The following is a 15,118-nucleotide window of genomic DNA, read 5'->3' on the forward strand; positions in this document are numbered from 1 at the left end:
AGTAAGGGCTTAGTTCTTAGCTTTTATTATTGGTCACAACTATGCAAAAGTCAGCTCTGAGTGGAAAATCATGATGCCAATACAGAATCACAATCTATACAGCAAGCTTTCCTAGTGCTGTGCTGGTAAACTGGCCCTATGCTACAGGCAGCTTTGCGTAAGGTTTAGAAAATATAATCAAACATAACTGAATTGAATAATAAGTAACAGGTTTCATCATATAATTCTTTAAACTTTAGATAAGTTCAAAACTTTCCATAATAAAAGGAAGACATTAAGAAGCTGCTCAGGCCGAGCGTTTGGGGCCAGCTTTCTGAACCGGTGCCTGGCTGCCATGGCTTTGGGTTTCTTGAGAGCAGCACCCTTTGAAAGCAGTTCTCATCAAAGCCTTCCACTCAGGATCAAGATGACAGTAATCACTCGGCATTTTATATATGGGAAAGAGCAAATAATGCTGAAATAAAATTTAAATTAGAGTCTTACAAGGTATAGTTCTGTGTTGTATCACAAAGGAAAGAGAGAGTGAGTGAGAGAGAGAAAGACAGAGACAGAGAGTCAGAGAGGAAGAATAAATCATAGAATGTCTAGCCAGGAAGCTGTATGGGACTGTGACAGGAACTTGAGCTCTTGTGCACTCAGTTCGCTGATCTGCACCCGCCATGTTCCATGGCAACTGTATGGTGCCAGTAAGAGGAGCCAGACCTGAGTTCAAGTCTTCCTAATGCTATTTACCGGCTTCTGAAGTTACCTGTGAAAATTATCTGATTTTGAAGTTATATGATAAAGGTTATTGTATAACTTTTCTACCAAGGTCCTTAAATTGATCTAAAGTAGCTGCAAGGGACCCATGACAGCAGATTCCTCTCAGCTTCCTTTGCAGATGCCAGTCCACCTCCAGAGATGCTCTGACATCCCTCAAAGAGACCATGAAAGCCACTGCTGGGAAGTGGCATCTAAGTGCCAGGAAGTGTAAGGGGAGGAAGAGCATGGCAAACAACCTTTGTGCTAGTCTATGTTTCTGCAATTACTTCTACGTTATCTTAAAGAAAACTGCTACGTTTTATAATACACAACACACACAGTTTGTTTCCACCATTACGTAATTTTGTAATTTTTAAAAGGACTCAGTATTTTAGATTAAAAAAAAAAAAAGCAAGTAGCAAATCCAGTGACTATTTGAGATTTGGGTATCATGGCAGATAGCAACTATTAGAATTCCTATCTGTATTTTCAGAAGCTACACATAGGAACAGGCATGGAAGCACATGCCTGAATCACAAAATTTGGGAGGCTGAAGCAGGAGAAGCAATGTGAGTTCAAGATTGGCTGAATAGCAAAATCTTTCTAAAGAAACAAAATTCACAGCCAAACTTACAAGGCCAGAGGAAAAATGCCACTGTTCCCTCAAATACTTGAGGAAATTGATCTGGAATTGATCTGAAATTATTTGATCTGGATTATTTGATCTTGATCTGGAATTATTTGAACTAGATCAATAAACAGAATAAACGCTAAAACTTAGGAGCTAAAAGTAATAAGCTGGACTAGTTAAGTACAACAGTAAGTACTAAGGAAGGATATTAAAGTTACTTTGGCAGCTCAGGAAAGAGCACATGTGCACAATTGCATCTAAATGGTTCATTAGCACAGGGAGAAGACCTGTGCTCAACTGCCAAGTGCATCTAAAATGTTCATCAGCACAGAGAGGACCTGCCCGCACACAGGAGAAGGCTCCTCCCACCAACCAGACACAGCTATCCACAAACACAGCAGGTGTCCTTCAGCAGGAACACTGTAGCTGTGAAACAGTCAAGACTCCTGTCTAACTCCAGTTACAGTGCTATGTAAACAAGCCAACAAAAAGAAACCAAAAAGTCCATCTAAGCCACTAAAAATTAAAACAGTTAAAATCCTCTCCCAAACCCCAACCAAAAAATGAGAAAGGATTTAGAATTTTTGGCTCCTCGGGGCATTCTAAAACATTTTTAGAAGGCAGGCTGACTTTTAACTAAAACAGTCTACAGATTTTTTTGTCTTTTTCACTTCTTAAACACAAAAACCAGCCACTTTGATACTCTTAGGACTGTATCAGTCTTGTCATTTGTTTAGCTCTCTTCACACTGAAGCATCCTCCCCCTTGGGTCCTGGTTACTGTCAGGTCTTACCTCCTGTCTGGGCTGACGAGACAGTCTCGGCCGCAGAGCCAGACCCTAGTCAGAGCTGCTGTGCCTTTTGATGGAGAGCTGGCTTTCTGAGAGAGAACTCTAACTTGTACTCGCTGCTCACACAGGCACAAACATTCTCTACGGGGATCAGACCCCAAACAAAGGGAGTCTCCCAGAAAAGCACGCAAGCTACTCTTTTTAGGATGTAAGTCGGCCTCACAAGGGCTGTTCTCTTTGTCTGTTAGTACAATTCATAACATGCCTAAGAGGAAATGAAAATAACACATTTCCCTGCTTTATCCATTGTTCTGTACACGTCTCTGAAGTTTCCAAACAGAAAAACACAATTCTCAGCGGTTTTAATGCATATTTTAAACAGGTATGAGAAAGAAAGGATTCATTATCTTTAAGGTTCTTCTATTTACAATAGGCAAAGTTGACAAAATAATTGTTTATTTATCTGAGAAACCATTACACTATGTATACCAGGCTACTAGCCTAGAACATGTATGTAGCTTCAGCTTGTCTCAAACTCATGCTCATCCTGCCTCAATCTTCTGGATGCTAGTATTGCACATATGCCACACACACACACACACACACACTCCAAATATCTAATATTCCAAAAAGGTTCACATTAGTGTCGTTAACAGTTTTGCCAGCAGAGGGCGCAGATGAAAAGTTCTATGACTTTGGCAGGTAACTGTCACCAAACTATCACTTTATAAGTGTTAATTAAGGACCTTTTGTGTATGCTATCTGAACCCTTTCCGATACCTGCCACTTGCGCTTTTGCTTAGAACTCATGAATTCTTGAAAATCCTAGAAATTGCAAAAAGGACACTGTCAACTCACCACTGTCCACATGAGTTACCAACATGAGGTTGTCAGCTACTGATTAATTTGTATGTTTGTTCAGGGCAGTACAGAGCTACAGTATGGATGCTGTTGGATCCACTCAGCACAGAGGAGAGCACCCAGAGAAGGTCTGAACCCACACTCAGCAGTTAAGAATAGTTGGACGAAACAGCATTTAACAGAAACCAATAGGACACAGCCAGGGGTTTTAACAGGATATTCATAGTTCTCTTCCATACTCACAGGACTAAGGCACAAATTACTTTAGTGATTAAAAGAATGGAAACATAGACTTTTAAGGAAATATGAATATTTAAGAAAAATAGCCTACAAGAAAAATATACCATATTACAAAGGGCTTCTTCTATCCCCCTTCATTTTAGTATTTAGGCATAATTAATACAAAAATCCCAAAAGCCACCAAAAAACATAAGCAGCTCGATCAGGAACTGAAATTTGAGTGAAATCTTCCCTAGCATGCTGGATGCAGAACTCTGCTAAGAAAACATTATGAGCACCAGCATTCACTCCCTTCTTCACCCTGAGAAAGTGTGACTCAGCCTAGTGGGTGCCACCGCCGGAGACCATCTTCCACACTTTCAACAGGAAAAACTACATTGTGCACACACATACACCCCAGCCTCTTCCTGTTGAACATGACACAGCAATTTCCACCCACTGCTCCTCAGGCTGGGCACAGGCCTCCCGCAGCGCAGGAGCCTGCCCTGGACCAGGGCTGAGCCCTGGGATCCTCCCCTGTGGCCGAGGAGGTCTGGGTGCACCTCCTGAGCAGGGACACCTCCTTTAATTCAGACTTTATGTGAAGCAGTGGGAGTGTGAATGGGTACAATAAAGTCACCAGCTGTTAATCTGGACTGACATACCTGCCTCAGCAGCCTTCTACAGCCCCTTTCAGGGACACACCATTGCCACTATCTGCTCATAAGGTGTCCTCATGCTGGTCACTGGTCACCCCTTAAAACTGAACTTCAAACCAGTGTGATTTCAGAATTGTCACTATTATACAATACTGACTTGGATCTGCATGTCTACTCTCAGGGCTCTCTCTGACATCAAAATCTTGGGCTTGAGAAAAAGTGGTTGCAGATAAAATGTGACCTGATAGATGACAGCTGAGCCTGAGGGGCTCCACAGCACACACTTCTGGTGTGGAAAGCATAAAACAAGAAAGTCAACGGGAGCACGAGCTCCCACAGCTGTGAGTCTGTTAGCAACCTCCCATTTTACAAACACTTCCTGGAGCTTTGATTCTTGGCTCTTTACTTACAAAGTGGTGTCAGGAAATCTTTTGCCTACCTCTTCCATCTCAAAGGAGTCTTTCTGCTGCACCATTATATTTCTTATGGATGGGATGGCCAGGGGTGCACAGGGCTCCTTCTCACTCCTGGATGCATGGGTGTTTTTCAGCTCACTGCTGCCCTCCAGCTCACCTGGGCCGCACATGCTCACATCGTGACCTGAGTCAGCACCGGTGACAACAGGCCTCCAGAGCACTTTATTCTCCTGACTTGGAGCTTCTCTGCTTTGTTCCCCTTCCATTTTGTGGCTAATGGTACTGTCTGCTTCGTCAGAGAGTCTGTCAGCATCAGCGCTGTCTGTGATGGTGGACGAGCTACCTGAGACTTCTTCTGTAACCGTGGCCAGCATTGAGGATGACTCCTTCTTCTTTATAACTTTCGGGAGCTTGGGATCAGTCTTGCCACCGTCTTCACATAGTGAAACACTTAGACTCCTTCCTTTCTCGCCAGCGGTGGGAGGGCTCCCTTCTCCTTTCTCTGCTTTATCAACACATAAGTTTAATTTTGATAGTGTTTTCATCAGGCGGTTTGCAGTGTTGCTTCGCGTCAGAGGAGGAGGCGAGTCTGCTGCCTCCTTGGTGGAGGCCACTGAGGACATACTTCCAATTCTCTGCAGGGGAGTACCAGAGACTTGGGAATATAAAGAAGAAAATGCATTGGCCACAGTAGTAAGTACTTCAATTTGACGAAAACGGCCTACAAAAGGAAAAAAGAAGTTATATGCTTTTTAGAATTCTAGTAATTGAATTCAGATCCCAAATATTTCTATTTTTTCTGAGTGAAGATTCAAACTACTACATTGAAAGGGTAGGGAGAAGATTTTTGCTGTAAAGAATTTATACTTCAAAAAAAAATATAAATAACCACACACACACAAAATGATAGCATTGAACATACCAGAACTAGCTATTAATCTCTAGTTATAATTTACTGTTGGGTCATAGACTCCTTTAAGCCTGTTCCAAATGTCTGCTAAGAAAATACATGTCAGAATATATTCTCAACTGAACTGGGTAATAGAATTAAAGGACACGTAAGGCTGATCCATGAATAACCTTGCAGAAATCCTGTTTTGAAACAGTATTTGACAGAGCATAACCAAGCAGAGAAAGGAGTGGAAAGGACCCATGTGACTATAGTATTTTAGTATTCCATAAGAGCACCTGAAATGGACTGACTTTAATTAGCGCCCTCCCCTCCTCCTTTTTTCTTGAACAAATGAAAGTGGGCAATAAATACAAGGTTCTGCACAGAAATTATGAGTTAATGAGGGAAGGCAGACAGAATAACTTCTATAAATAGAATAATTGATTCAGAATAAGTGAAAGAGCTATTTTATTATTACTCTAATTTTTTAAATGTCAGGTGCTAAAACAAAGATCATATAGCCTAGTTGTTAAATTTTTAAAAAATACACATCAAAAACCTTACTTGTTAAAGCATAATTTGGGTTCTCTACTTCCATCCGTTGCATTTGTGCACTCAAAAATACTTTAATGTCTATGCCTCTGGCAAAGGATGATGAATTAAAAAATCTGGAAGGAATTTTAGATGCAATATCTGGTTCATCTCGTCCAAATCCAAGATTATATAGAATTTCTTCAGGATCTTCCTCATAAAGCTCCAGCAGCTCTGAGACACTGAAACAAATGCAGAAGAGCACAAAACTGTAAAGCGTGCTTGCCGTCCTCACTGCTCTGTCAGTAAACCCACAGTCCGGTCGTCACCCGTTCTTTACCTCTTCAGTGTCTTCCGACACTGTGCGCTCACGCACACATCCTTAAACGAATACACAGGTGCATTTCCTGAGGGTACTGGGGTTGGAAAAACAGAAACAAGAGCCCTGACCCCTCATCCCTACAATCGTGAAACAGACCAGACCCTCTAAGGCACTCCTCACCTTATTATTTTGGTCATTTTTAAGGGATTCTCCAGAAAAGTAATTTGGACAAAGCATGATAAGAAAAGAACAGTTTCAAGGAAAAATATCTCAGGAAGCTCATACAGCCTTGGGACTAGGCCCCAGCTGTGAAACCTACGCCTTGCAACTATCTTAGGAGAAGCAATGAAGGATACCAGCCAGGGTCAGAAAGCAGGGGTGGAGCTTCCTACAGCTCTCTCTACACATCCACTCAGGAAGTAGGAGGAGTAAGGTGAGGAGGATACGGGTTACATAAAGAGAAACTCTGACTTGGAATTCCAGGTTAGCCTGCTATCTCACTCCAGGGGTAACCCACACTCTCTGGGCTCAATGAGAGTAACAACAGCGATGATTCATGTGTATAAGACAGTTCAATTTGCTTCAGAGTAAAGGTTATGATACAGTAATCTGTACAGCTATTTACAAACTGGTTCCACAGGCCCAGGTGGTTGATTTAAAGTACATTTTAAAGATCGTTGGTTTAACACGTTGAAAACAAATTTAGCCTTAAATGTCAATCTACTATCTACGAAGGTTTACGCTGATTTCTGTATCACAGTTCCACGAGGCTCTCACAGGGGTTTTGGTTCTTTACAATGAGAAGCTACTCCACTATGGAGCTTCTCTTTCAGGAATGCGCGCGTAACTTTAACCGTTCCTTGCTAGATTCCAGCACTGCTCTGAGCAGTTGCTGCTTTTTGTTTGTTTGGTTACGGGGATTGCTGGTTATTGCGTAAGAAGCTCCTGTCACTTGTGACGGTCGAGAAAGCCCTGGCTCCCTTGATTCATGCTCTCTGCACCGAAGACCAGAAGGTGACGGGTTCACTTGAACACCACGGAGCCACGGCGTCACCAGGACTCACCTCGACACGGTACCACTGCTTTTCCCAGACCCAGTCGAATTCATACTTCTCCCTTTCTGATGGAACTGAAGTCTTCTCTCTTTGGCCAAGATATTGTTGCTACAAATATAAGAAGATACTTTGAAACTTGATTATCTGCAATCCTTTTTCACTTTTAGAAAGGAGCAGAACCAAGCAGGTACATACCAGTTTTCAACTTGAGCATCAGGTTCATGTAGGTGATTGGCTGCAAGTAAAAAAATAAATGAATAAATAATCGGAGAGCACAGTTGCTGGAAGAACAATAGCACAATCACGAGGAAGAGAGGTTCTCAAGCTGCCATGGTTGGCTTGTTAAATAGCCACTGCTGAGGCTACCCTGCAGAGAGGCAAGAACTGGACCAGCAGCTCTGGGAGGTTGCTCATACTTTCTGGCAACGCAAAACTACTTCTATGTAAGTGTTTAAAAAGAAAGATCTATAAATAATCAATCACATCTCCGGAGCAGGTTGAAGCATAATGAGGAAGGCAAGCGGTATAAACTGGTATATGCGGTGCTATTAAATTTCAAAGCTGTCAATCAAGAACATTTTAAGAGTAAATGTGACTGGGTGCCATTCAGCAGAACCACAACAGTCACATGTTTCTTAAGTGTTTTTGAGGTTAGTGCCTAACATGAAAAGCTCTGCACCTTTCCAGTGCAGCGTGTTCTAAAACCTTCCTCTCAGCTTTATCCTAGATTAACAAGTTCAAGGCAAATGGAAACCAGGGTTTAGAATTACTTTTATCATATTTACAGAAAAATAAAACAAGTGAATTATAACAAAAATGTCCACTTTAGCAGTTGACTTTTTCATTTCTGATGTGCAAAACTGTGAGAAGATTTTTTCTTCTTTGCACTTCCTACCAATACTACCATTTGATATCATGAAGCCTCCCGGGCAGACATCAAAGCACTGATCTCAGGGACGCTGCAGGCCCCTTCAGAAGGGGCTGACAAGATGTTTAAGAATGCCGACTTGTAAGCTGAAAATTAATGTTTTCAATTATTCCTTGAAAAATGCAGAGATAATGAATATATGTACTCTAAATTTTGGATGCTAGAATGCTCTACATAAGTAACTCATCTTACAAATGGCAGTTAAAGTACAAAAGGATCAAGGAGACTGAATTCAGTGGAGAAATTCACTCTTCATCAGCTTGTATTTTTTAAGCATTTAATAAAATGTTTAGTTCTTTGTAAAGGCTGCCAATAACCTGTTCCACTAATGAAATAAAATCAACGTGGGGTAGGGCATGGTGGCTCACACCGGAAATCCCAGCACCAACGAGGCAAACCCTCACTCTGAATCTGAGGTCAGCCTGAGGCTACGTGGGGAATTCAAGGCCACTTTGGCTCCACAGTGAAACCTGAGGGACCAAGTGAAAGCCCTACCTTATAACACCAAGAAACTAACTTTAAAAGGAGAAACCCAACTTTTTATTGGGAACCTACAGAGAATTTAACAACATGCTTTTATAGTGCTAAGGCGACTTGAAATAGGCACCAGCATAATGATCTAATTCCCAACTCTATTTGGTCTCCGTCCTTTAATCTTTAACCGCTGGGAAAAAAAGAGGGAAATATAAGGAGAATGACAAGCCACAGCTGTGCGACATGAGTGAACTTCCCTCAAGTAAAGCGAAGCTTCAACTTAGTTTTCTTCTGAATAAATATTTAAGCTCCCTTCCTTTTTTGGAACAGTTTTCCTCTCATTTTTATCACCATGGTTTTGTCACAAACAGTTCCTCCAAGCATTTCAGTCAGCAAGATGTCGCTGTGGTATTTCAGAGGCATCCAGGCAGGAATCGTACAGGGTACAGGTTAGGGCAGGGAATGTGCGCCACTGTTGGGAGCTTTAAATGTATCTCCCAGAGTTCTAGGTCCCTCGAGAGAACCAAAGCCACACTGAGAGGCCGTTCCTCAGCAAACGTACCTTCAGCTCCCAGTGATAAGTCATCTTCAAAGCTCCCTCCATTCCTCACAAGCACACCTGAAACAGTGCGAAAAGTCAGAAACCACACCCTCCTGCTCTGCTCTACTGCGCTACTGTACCACGTCATCAATTAAGCAAGTCAACCAACCAAGGTATTTCACAAAGCACAGGAAAATACCTCCAAACTGAATACACTCAAAAATTATTGAGATTACATCATTTCAGAAAGCAAACATATTTTTTCTCTGTTGTGAGGAAACTGCAGCCAGGTAAAATTTCCAGAATTTCAGGGCTCATCATTTCTATTTCTTATGCTCTGAAGACATTTGATTAGATCAACTACTTCACCAGAGCTCCACAGAGAACCAGGTCTCACAGCAAGCAGTGCTTTCTCACCTTCACGATATAGGACCTCAAGCTGCGGTCTCCTCACACTGTAGATACTTCCTACTCACCCTGTCACTCATTACCTGTCCATTCTTGTTGTACTTTGAACTTGAGAATATTGTCTTGCAAAGGTGTTAAAATTAGGTGTGGCAATTTCAGTTAGTGTAAGCAAAGAAATGCTACCCTAAAGTTAACCTAGTTCCCTCATTTTGCATTTTCTTTACATTTGCATATCATAGTCTATATTTAACCAGTCTTTATAATATGTCACTGGGAATCAGAATATAAGTATGACATTGTGAAAAGTTTCTTAAAGTTACTGTACTTTTATGGATCATAACAATACTTTTCCCTTTGAGCGTCTAGCTCAGAATGGTGTATTTTATAGACACGAGCCTTACTTTTGTAATGCACATATACACTCTCACCTAAAAGACAAAGGAAGATTCTCACTTTTTAAAAAAGAAAACTATCTCTTACCCTTCAGCGTACCACCGCTTTGCTCATCCAGTGAGGCTCCCAAAGGGGTGCTGTAATCACAGAAACACAGAAGCCTCAGTCTTCTGAGAACCCATCTAAAGAACTGTCACTGCACAGCCTGACTTTAGAATTATAGCACAGCAGGCATCTCAATCAATTTAGTGCTCCTCCCCAAACACCAGGAATGTGAGTGGCTTACATAAGTGGTGTCCTTCTAACTAAGCAAGTACCTGTTGTCAAGTCAGTTCACCAGCAATGACTTAATCACAGGTTCGCTCCGCAGCAATTAAGAGCGGGATGGCAGTAACACTCGATATGAATAGTTATTTTCTTTGCAAAAACAGAGAGAAGCTAGAGGGGGAAGGAGGGCGGGGAGAAAGTGTGTGTGTGTCTATCTGTCTGTGTATGTGTGCGACACAAGGCTAAAAAAATGTTTCCCTCAATCCCTTCTACCGAAACAAACAACAAAAACGCTGGATTAGAAGAAAGTACATTTTCAGTGGTAAGCAACTTCATCTGCTAAAACGAAAAGTTACAGGAGTTAGGAACTACGCTCAAGAGTTCTTAACTCTTGCATGCCAATCGAGCCGGCAGCTCAGAGCATAACAAGTAGGCTGGACCTCAGCTGAAGCCTTTCTCACAGGACAGAGGTGAGCCACCTCAACAGCACTGTCTGCTTCTAAGCTCCAGCAAGTACACATCTTTCTCACTTAACTGTGAGAAGTCCTGAGTTCAGCTTAGAATCAGAGTTAAGGATCAGCCAAAGCTGACTTTCTTCAGAATGTCTGTAGTTCAAACACAAATGTCTCCGAATCAGTTTTCAAATACAAAGGCATCTCTACTTTTCTCAAAACATCTTAGTTTTGTGACTTGAATCACAGAAACATTCCTTTGCTCTGCAGGTTCTATTCTGTGATACAGACTTCAGTTTCTCAGTAACAGTTCCTACCTGTTAACAATTTACGTCATAAGTGGGATCCATCCTGGAAAGTATCTGTTTCAAAGAAATGCTACTGAATGCCAATTAAACACCTGGGCAAATCCATAAGCAAGGCGGTTCTTGAAAATTAGTGCTTTCCAGATGTAGAAGTACCATGAGCAAGTACGACATGGGCATTGCTAAAACTTCTAATTCTAGGGTTTTGCAAACATTTCGATTAAGCCTTAATTTTATGTCATTAAAAAACTTTGGGTTTTGTTTTTGTTTTTTGTTGTTTTCTCCTGCTGGCTTTTCCCTTAGTTGGGCCAAAACACCCTTTCTACGCCCACAGCCGCCAGTGTTGGACTGCACTAACAGAGAATGGTGAGTAGGCAGAACGCAACTGGCCTTCTTCAGACCCAGCTCTCCATGCCTAAATATCCTGCCCCCCTCAACCAGAATCTCTCCCGCTTCCTAGACATTACCTCAAGCAATCTGGTTATGGAAAAAGAAGTAGCTGTCAGAATAAAGACTCCACCGGAGAGGGAAAAGCAAGGCTTCTTCACTCAGGATATGGATAGCAATGAGCAAACAGCATTTCAGAATTTATGAAGGGAGGAAAATGCTGTCCTTCAGATCATTTGCACATAGTATACAAAATACATTAACATTCAACTCTGAGAAGGACCCCAAATTGCTATTTAAAAAAATGCTGTTGCAAATACCCTAACAGAATAGCCAGCATTAACTTTCCCAGGAAACAAATACTGTTTGTGTATTGAATAGGGGTAAGTGTAAGAACAAGAAAGAAATCTATGAGGAGAGGGGCAGCAGGTGCATAATCTGTGCACATTAAGTCTAGCAACAAAACCTCTGGAATTTTCTGGACCGAGCTTGTGTCCTGGTTAATGTCAGCATTCTCCTACAGCATTTACCTGAAAGATGTATTTATTTCCTGTCTACTTGATATGATCCTTCCACAATTCCAATTACTTTTCTAAATGTGATTTTTTTTCTCTTGTTCTTACATTAAAAAAAAAAAAAATACCCTTGGCTATTCACTTGAAATAAAATGCTAGGAATATGAAGACCTACTTTAAGGGCACACCAATACTGTATTCAGGAATGGATTTTAAGATAAGACCAAAATGCAAACTTTAAAGACTTGAATCAAAGTAAGGATAGACTATCCTCCTCACTGCTTGCTGTGAAAACCCCAAAGGCACTGCTTTGTAAGTTTTTTCTCCTAAGAAGTCCTGAAGAGATGCACTTAAAATTTCAGCCTTCTAATTTCACACTATTCTGATGAAGAGCCTACTGTGCTCTGTAAAGGCCTGAGTTAAACTGAGCTGGGTTGTTAGCCTAAAGATGTCTTGAAACAATATATTTGCCTCTGTCATCTATGACAGGAATGTCTATACATCCCATAAAATTTCCGACAAGTCTAAGACACCACTAAAAAAGGTAAAACTGTGCAGTGAACCATCAGTACGGCCCCAGCTGCTCACTAATGCAGAGACAGCAATATTCTGTCTGTCTTTAGGGGACAAAAATTACTACCACATACAAGAATCACTTTCAAAAATAAAAAAAAAACACAACCAAATAATTCCTAGAACAAACATAATTTGAGAAAGCAATAATATGCCCAGAAGCAAAATCCAGCAAAAGTTTAAAAGCTATAGTCTTTACCCAAGATTTTTCAAAGAGCAAATAAATTAGGGAAAGACAAAAGTGAAACACATTTCACTACAGTCGGATTCACTTACAATATAACCTATCTCCTCTGCATTTTATCAAACATTTTTTTTTTGTGCCGGTTGTCAAAGCATAAAACTAAACAGACTCCTGCAGTTTGAAAGCCTTCAAAGCTCCAGTTTCCTCATGCAAATCCCAGTGCCACCTCACAAACCCGTGTCCAAGGAGTTAAAAACTCCAAGGACCACGCTGGCTAGCTACAATAGCTCCCCGGAGACTTAAGGCACACAACCCAATTTAAAGCCCGGTTAGAGTAGTTAAGTAAATTAAACTTCGCTAAAACACGTAGAGAGGAAAATGACTCCGTGCCAGATACGCCGATGCCAAAATAAAGAAAACTAAAACATCCTGCGAAACACCAGAATTCTTCCAAGAGAAGCCAAGGCCGGCCAAAGCAGCATCACCGAGACCTGTTTTAGTTTCTGATCCATTGCTGACATCACGCCCCGGCTGCTGAGGTCCTAACCATAAAGTAAACCACAGAATCGGCGGGCACAGCACTTGCAGTTCTGCTCACTCAGAGAAGGAAGCTTTCGGCCGGCTCACTTTCCGGTCCCTGGCTGGGGGGACCCAGCGGCGCGGCCCCTCGCTCTCCCGGGGCCGGCCGAGCGGGACTCACCGGCAGTCTTTGAGCCATATCGCGATCTTCTCGTTGGGCACGTTTCCTGCGGAGCAGAGCGAAGGGACAGCCCGTTAGGGACCCCACAGGGGCGCAGAGGCTGTGCCAGCCCGACGCTGCCCGGCAGGAGAACCCGCCGGGGCGCAGCCGGCAGCCCCGGAGCCTTCCGGGCACCCGACCCAGCGGAGCCGGCGCGCAGCCCGGGGGCACAGGCTGGCGCCGGGCGCCGGCCCCGCGCGCGCGTGAGGGTCGGGGGCGTCGGGTCCCCGCGCCCGGGGGCACGGAGCGCGCCGCCTCCCCTGCCGCGCGTCCCGGCCCCGCGCACCGACCTCGCCCCGCGGCCGCCGGCAGCTTCGCGCCCGGGAGGTCCTCCTCGTCGTCCTCGTCCTCGTCCTGCGTCGTCGCCTCCGTGGACAGATCCTCCGTCTCCGACGCCTGCCAGGAGCTGCGGCACTTGGCCCAGGCCTTCCTCCTGCGACTCGCCACTTGCCACTCCAGTTCCTCCTCCGCCTCCGCCGACGCCGCCCGGGGTCGGTCCATGGCCGCGCCGGGGGCTCCGCGGGGCCCGGCCCGAGCCTGCGCGGGACACGGCGGCGGCAGCGGGGACCCCCGCCGCTGCTGTCAGCGCCCAGCCGGGCAGGGGGCCCGGGGAGCCGGAGCGGGCGCCGCAGGAGGAGGGGACGGGAAGGGAGGGAGGGAAGGGAGGGAGGGAGGGGCGGAGGGCCGGCGCTTCACGTGAACCCGGCCCGGCGGGGCGCAGCGGCGCGAGTGGCTCCCGCGAGCGCGGGTAGGCGCCCGGCGCCCGGCCCCGCCCCCGACGAGGCCCCGCCCTAGCCGCGCCCCCGCCGAGGCGGGGCCCGGCCCCTCGCAGCTGTGCGCCCCGCCCACGAGTGAGGCCACGCCCCCTTCCGGTGGCCGTCCTGCTGGGGAGCTGAGGCGGGGAGTCGAGGCGGGGCTGGCTCGGCCCCAAGGGCTGGGAGCCGTCTCGCCCCTCCGCGGTTGCCTCTGGAAAGAGCCAGATTTGTTTGTTTGTTTGCCCGTAGCCTTTCCTCCGCTCAACTCCTTGCTCGGCCAGAAATAGAGGTAAAGTGCCAAGGCCAAGTCTCATAAAACGCCCCCGCGTGCCACACAAGTGACTGGGCTCCGCGGACCTGTTCTCTGAGGCTTTGCCCCAGTGTGGGATGCCTGAGCTATTGGGCAAGGACGAAAGTGCGTGGGGGCTGTACGGTCCACGCCTAAGAGTTTCCCCCAGTGCTGGTGCACCTTGAGACACGAGTGTGTCCTGGTTGTGTGAGGCGTGGGCGTGCACTGAGAAAGAGTGGATATAGCACCTGGGAGCTGCAGACAGAAAAAGCAAGGGGAGAGGATAAAGTAAGGCCCGGGAAATGTGGAGAGAGCTAACTGCTGGGATGTGGGAGCTAGAAGGTAGTGTCACACTTCGGAAACATTCTTTTAAGTAAGCTTCCGCGTCCTCCTTTATCACCTTTTCATCTCTTATGAGAAAGAAAAGATTCAGGTTCTATCCAGAATGCGGCAGAGTGTGACATCAAACAGCGAACACCCTCTGTGAATGCTTCTGAGCTGTCTCCCATCTATAACGTAGATGGCTCCCACTATTTTATTATGCAAGGCTGACCTCTGCAACAAAGTTAGAATGCTTTTTTGTTTCGGTCTTACCTTGACTAAAATGAACATTTTTACATAAATAATATTTTATGGAAGAAGTTTTCCACTTGAAATAGACATTTACAACTCATAAAAGTTTAACTTAAATAAGTGTGTTAGTAACCAAAGGATGTAGTTTGGGGGACTTTTAGGATGAGATGGTACCTGGTTTTCTGTGCAGACCCTTGCGCATAGGCCATACACCTTTA

General features: G+C 44.5%; 1 protein-coding gene and 1 long non-coding RNA gene across 9 annotated transcripts in view; one reads left to right on the forward strand and one right to left on the reverse strand.

Moving 5' to 3' along the window:
• Window positions 1-15,118, reverse strand: part of Itprid2 (ITPR interacting domain containing 2) — a 79,898-nt gene that overhangs the window by 22,807 nt on the left and 41,973 nt on the right. For 2 of the 4 annotated variants that reach the window (XM_060390393.1, XM_060390396.1), the window contains exons 1-8: window positions 13,574-13,820; window positions 13,245-13,290; window positions 9,949-9,998; window positions 9,082-9,138; window positions 7,313-7,352; window positions 7,127-7,225; window positions 5,774-5,982; window positions 4,341-5,038 (exon numbers count right to left, since the gene is read on the reverse strand). In XM_060390393.1, coding sequence (XP_060246376.1) covers window positions 4,341-5,038; window positions 5,774-5,982; window positions 7,127-7,225; window positions 7,313-7,352; window positions 9,082-9,138; window positions 9,949-9,998; window positions 13,245-13,290; window positions 13,574-13,784 — 1,410 coding nt within the window. In that variant the 5' untranslated portion in view covers window positions 13,785-13,820. Of the gene's footprint in view, window positions 1-4,340; window positions 5,039-5,773; window positions 5,983-7,126; window positions 7,226-7,312; window positions 7,353-9,081; window positions 9,139-9,948; window positions 9,999-13,240; window positions 13,291-13,573; window positions 13,910-15,118 lie in introns of those variants that run through there. The other 2 variants (XM_060390394.1, XM_021643321.2) reach the window with 2 other exon arrangements.
• Window positions 14,142-15,118, forward strand: part of LOC110552208 (uncharacterized) — a 42,845-nt gene continuing 41,868 nt past the window's right edge. For all 5 annotated transcript variants that reach the window (XR_009593892.1, XR_009593890.1, XR_002476631.2 and 2 more), the window contains exon 1: window positions 14,142-14,327. This is a non-coding gene — a long non-coding RNA (uncharacterized LOC110552208). The remainder of the gene's footprint in view (window positions 14,328-15,118) is intronic.

Source organism: Meriones unguiculatus, chromosome 8, assembly GCF_030254825.1.
Source record: "Meriones unguiculatus strain TT.TT164.6M chromosome 8, Bangor_MerUng_6.1, whole genome shotgun sequence".
NCBI lineage: Eukaryota > Metazoa > Chordata > Mammalia > Rodentia > Muridae > Meriones > Meriones unguiculatus.